At 38.8% G+C, this 5,855-nt stretch overlaps 1 protein-coding gene across 1 annotated transcript; it reads left to right on the forward strand.

Moving 5' to 3' along the window:
* LOC138322260 (uncharacterized) lies at positions 1-3,073 on the forward strand. Its single transcript, XM_069266300.1, has 3 exons — positions 1-903; positions 1,293-1,325; positions 1,912-3,073. The coding sequence occupies exon 3, from the start codon at positions 1,919-1,921 to the stop codon at positions 3,071-3,073; it is 1,155 nt and encodes a 384-aa protein (XP_069122401.1). The 5' UTR covers positions 1-903; positions 1,293-1,325; positions 1,912-1,918.
* Positions 3,074-5,855: the final 2,782 nt, after the last annotated feature.

The raw sequence follows: 5,855 nt of genomic DNA on the forward strand, positions 1-5,855 counted from the left end.
TCCAGTCAAAATATATTTCTACCTCAAACTAATTGCAACAGAAAAGATAAGAAATACATTATGAAGTACTACGACAAGTGAACAAAATACTAAAAATCTACAAAAATCTAAATTGGGGAAAGTTTCCTAATAAGCGATTGAAAATCGTCATATTGAAGCGGTAGCTGTATGGCGTGTACAGGTCGCCGTACAACACAAGGGAGATAACTACGATATATTTATAGCTAGGAGCGGTATGCATACCCGGATATTTCCACCGTTAAAAGTAATTTCCTTCGTCTCGCAGGTAAGTAAATTTATCTTAATTTATCCATTCTAAACTGAAAATGTTGTGTAATATATATTTGATTTTTATTTTACATTTATTCAACGAAAACGAGCGATTTGCTACTAGACTTGATGTACTGTACATGTAAACATACCGTGTTTACACGACACGGAGCACGATTGACTACGGAAATCGGCTTTCTTGTCATAAACACTCATGCTTGACATTTTAGAAATGATAGTTAGTCCTAATTTAAGTAATCTTCATTCAAAATGTGTGTATAAAGTTATCAATTACGTAGAAATAACGAATAGAAAACGGAAGCAGACGCCGCCTAATTTTTAAAAGTATGGAAGCCCGGCGGCACTGAATATTGTCGTCTAGGACACTGTCGTACCGGTACGCAATATTTTTCGTGTTTCTAACCGATCTACACACCTCATTCATCTCTTAGTGATTTTTGTACTTCCCATTTAATACGATATGTATAATTTATTAGTTTATTTGAAAACAAATGCACAAATCCGTATTCACATATACATTTATTACAGATGCACGCCGACCCGCGAACATTACTATTGGACGTACAGTAGTTATAGAACTTATACACTCTAATGGCTGTTTAGGGCACAAACGTAAGTTATTTTAGCAATACATTTTGTCAATTGAACAAGTTGTTTGAAGAACTTTTGAGTATTATTAAATTAGGCGTGTGGGGTTGTAAAGCAATGCTATTTAAAATCTTAAAAATCACTATCAACAAAATCCAGGCATTATATTATATCTTAAAATTTTTTAACTTTTGTCTACTTTTCTGTTATTAACTAAATATATCTACCTGTGGATAACATCATGAGCCTAGTTAATTAAATAAAATAAAAAACAACATGTAGACAACAAATACATATATGTAATTTGACGACCACATTATAATTTTGATACAGCTAGTAGACTCTAGTTGATTTTGAATACCGATTTGTCAGTATGAAAATATTTTGATATTTGACAACATATCGTTTTGCAGGTTGTGTCTTACACATTCTCGTCTGACGTTTCTGTGAGTATGGCTTCCGTTTTACACATAACATATTTAGATTTTTCGTTTGAAGATAGTGTAATAAAAATTTAGAACGTTATGACCTAATGTCGATGGATTTGTATAATATATATGTATATACATGTATACATACATTATAATGTACAAAGGTTTGAATGTATAACTCCAACTGAAATGGTAATTAAATAGGTGAAACAATAGGACGGATACTAGTATAATACTGAATATCGTGGTTATCATTAAAGGAAATTAAAAGGGTTTGATATTTAATTATCAGCAAAAAATAACCTGACCCTAAAAGCAATAAATTTGAATTATATGGATAATTATAAGTTTTTACATCGTTTATTTTATGTTTTCATAATTTAGTTTATTCATTTTTATTTAATTTTAGTTAACTTTTGTGTTTTTTTTCGTTTTCTTTCAGTTGCATCATGATGGCCTACCAAAAAGACTGTCTTGGTATTTCCTGATTTGTTTTACTTTTCGTTAAACGGTTTATTTTCATTTGTTCAATAGTCTTAGCAATATTATTTTTTCGTTTGTAAAACAACAAGACCCGAAGCAATGGAATTATTTGTTTCAGGAGGAGAATGGAATGTGAAGTCAGCTGCATCATATGTCATCAACAGATCACTGACCATACTGAGGCTGTAAGGATAAAGAAAAAAGGCAGCGATGGCATTAACGAGGCCAGTATTCTGCGTGGGGATAATATAACTTCTAAAGCAGGTGACTCTGTTCATATTAATTGCAGAAAAACATATACCAACCCTATATTGATTAAGAGTAGCCATGCTGATCCATCGAAGACAAGTAGTGAGAATAAGGAAAAAACACCATCGTTGCGTTCCCATGGGGTATTCAGCTTTTCTGATCATTGTTTATTTTGTACAAGACAAGCCAAAGTCAACGGTAAGAAGAGAGATATAGATGTGTATCCTGTACGTACCTCAGATTTTCAGTCTGAAGTTTTGTTGAAGTGCGAACAGAGAGATGATGAATGGGCTGCAGAAGTTCGTGGGCGCCTGGAATCCGTCAATGATTTGGTAGCAGCTGATGCACTATACCATAACCCATGCAGTGTCAGTTTCCGAACAAATCGATCCATCCCTCAAGCATTCACACCAGATAAGAAACAGAAGTCCAAAGCCGGGCGACCAAAGAAGGAAAAGGGCAAAGCTGGACGACCAAGCATCACATCCAAACATTTTCTAGAGGTTGTGGACTATTTACAGGAAAATGAAGACGATCAACTGACCGTTTCTGATCTTGTAGCTAAAATGGTTGAAATATGTGGAGAAAATGCGTACAGTCCAGTATATATGAAAAAGATGCTTATTGATCATTTCAAGGAAGATATAATTGTTTCAGATATGACTGGAAAATCCGATGTCATTACACTCAGAAGAACAGCAAACTCTATCTTAAGAGATTTCTATCAGACTCCCAGAAACAACTCTGATCTAGAAAAGCAAGCCGTGATAGAAGCAGCTGCTAAATTGATCAAGAATGAAATAAAGTCGTTATCTATTTCAAAAGGATTTTATCCAGACTCATCTGATATATCATCGCGAGAGAAAAACTTGGAATATGTCACTGAGAGTCTGCAAAGATTCCTCAAGATTCTCTTCAGCGGGAAAGATTCGGACTTGAAAAATTTCATCCATTGGTCAGGCCATAATGCAAGCTGTTCGTCCGCGCGGACTCCTCCCACCTCTACAGATCGGCCTTGGTGTTCAGCTTAACCATCACTTCGGGTCGAGATTTTTGATAGATGTTTGTAATGCCTTGGGATTTTGTGCATCATATAATGAGGTCAGCCGATTTGCGTCTAGTTCCGCTCTCGCTCAGAGTGACACATTGCTCGGTCTTCAGCAGCACACAAGTTTACAGTTTGTTGCAGATAACGTGGATCACAACTCTTGTACTCTTGATGGACACGATACTTTCCACGGCATGGGAATCATAGCCAGTGTTACACCAGGTAGCTACACAAGCGTTCCTATCCGTCGGATGACTGTCACTTCAGATGACTTGAGAAACCTCGTGAAAATCGACCTCTTTCATTATCGGCAACTCACCAATAACATGTCTTCTATGCGATATCCCACACTTGGAAAGATCACGGATAAGGAGTATCCACTAGAAAAGTTTGACCAGTTGACAGGAATACTAAGGCCATTAAAATCTCCCATGCCTAGTTGGTCAGGACTTATGCATATGGTCATGAAAGGACGTTATCCGGGAAAATCAACTGTGACATATCTACCCATGATAGATCTCAACCCTAGCGACATGACTTGTGTCTATTCTACGCTTCAGTACGTTTCAAAACTAGCTTATCAGCATAACAGGACACCAATTATCACATTTGATCAGCCATTATACTGGAAAGCGTTCACAATCATTTCTAACGACAACGAAGACAGCGATCTCAAATCTATGGTGCTAAGACTGGGAGGATTTCATTTGGAGATGAGCTATCTCGGCGCAATTGGGAACATCATGAATGGCTCCGGACTTCAAGAGGTTTTGGAAAGGGTGTACGCTCCAAATGCTGTTGTTAGGATGCTATTTGGAAAGGCTGTAGCAAGAGCTGTCAGAGGACATATGCTAGTTGATACGACACTGCACGCAATGCTTGCATGTAAGATTTTTGCAATACCGCTTCAAAGTGAAGATGAGAGTGAAGACAAAGAGAACAAGGATGATGGACAGGAAAATCATGAAAATACAGTCCTCAAAGACACATCATTCTTGTTTGACCAGTTCATCAATGGTGATATATCGTTAGATACCCTGATACAGAATGAAAAAGTTGACCGGATACTTCATCAAGTAACTGATGAAATTAAGAACCTCATGGCAACTAAGCGCACAGCTTCACTTTGGATCCAGTACTCAAATATGGTACAGTTATTGCGCAACTACATCGCTGCAGAACGAACAGGATCTTGGGAACTGCATCTTAAATGTATCCAGGACATGCTTCCTTATCTAGCTGCTGCCGGTCATAACCTGTACACCAAGTCTGCTTATGTTTATATCTCCGAGATGAAAGACCTGAAAGAAACCCATCCAGATGTATACAGCGATTTCGTCTCCGGTCACCACGTCATCAGACGGACTGACAAGTATTGGGGAGGCTTGTCCACTGACCTCATCATAGAGCAAGAACTAATGCGAAGTTTGAAAACATCTGGCGGGCTTACAAGAGGTCGTGGCCTTGAAGAGGTACAGAGGGTACAATGGCTTTTGTCTATGCCACACCATGCGGATATCAACAATGCAATGCAGCAGGTGACGGAAGTCGGGTACATTACAAGTGATCAGCACAAAGATAACACTCCCAGTAGAAAGATTAGGGATCACAAAGACATCAAAACCATCATTGAGTATTTGGACGAGAGGAACCCTTTCAGAGATGACAACCTATCACTCAAAAACATTGAGACAGGTCAAGTTGCTGAAAGTAATGTGAACCAAGACAACGCTAAAGAGATCGGTGAAAAGATCATTAAATCGATGGCTGGGCAGTCTATCCTAGAGTATTCTTTCAAGCGAACTCTGCTGCGAACAATGAGCACCAACAGCCAGGTGTCAGTTGACGGAGAAGCAGTCAACGTCGACCCTCAACTTTTATTTCAAAGGCTTACAGTTGCATCCCGCACTCTAGTTGACGATCCCGCAGACCTTTTCAGATTTGAATTATCAAGCCATCCTCCATCCCTGTTCGATCATTCGGGACTTCTCAGACAGGCACAGAAGGCAGTATTATCTGACAGTATATGGGGTCTAGGTGATTGCGGTGTTGAGAGAACACCTGACGATATCCTCACAATTCTTGATGGCGGTTCTTTCCTGCACAGGATTCCATGGAAGATAGGAGAATCATTTGATTCGATATGCAATATGTACATCACTTACGCAATCAGAAGATACAGTAAGCCAGTTATCGTTTTCGATGGCTACGACAATGGACCTTCAACGAAAGATGTAGCCCATATAAGACGTGGGAAAGGTAAATCGTCAACAAAGATCGATTTCACAGGAACTACGCCTTGCAGGGCAAAAAAGGAGCTATTTTTGGCGAACTCAGACAACAAGCAAGCGTTTATCTACTATCTTGGTACCAAACTGCAGGAAGCCGGATGTACTGTCATTCACGCCCTTGCTGATGCTGATCTGCTGATCGTCAAGACTGCATTAAATTGTGCACAGTTGCAAAACGTTGAAGTTATCGGCGAGGACACAGACATATTAATTCTTCTTTGTTATTACTTTGATCAACATGCAACAAACAACATCTATTTTCGGTCAGATTGTAGAAAGGCAGGGGGAAAGGCAATCAAGATTTGGGATTTACGAAATACAGTCGCTGTACTTGGTGAGTCATTATGTTCTGCTCTTCCAGGCCTTCATTCCTTGACAGGATGTGATACTACTTCCAGGCTATTTGGAATTGGGAAAGGACAGGCACTCAAGAAACTCGTATCAAGTCAAACAATGAGAGAGCATGCGTCTAGA

The sequence above is a fragment of the Argopecten irradians genome, chromosome 4 (assembly GCF_041381155.1).
Source record: "Argopecten irradians isolate NY chromosome 4, Ai_NY, whole genome shotgun sequence".
Classification (NCBI taxonomy): domain Eukaryota; kingdom Metazoa; phylum Mollusca; class Bivalvia; order Pectinida; family Pectinidae; genus Argopecten; species Argopecten irradians.

Coding starts and splice junctions, on each gene's coding strand:
- LOC138322260 (XM_069266300.1), top strand. CDS start 1,919: ATGGAATGTGAAGTCAGCTGCATCATATGTCATCAACAGATCACTGAC.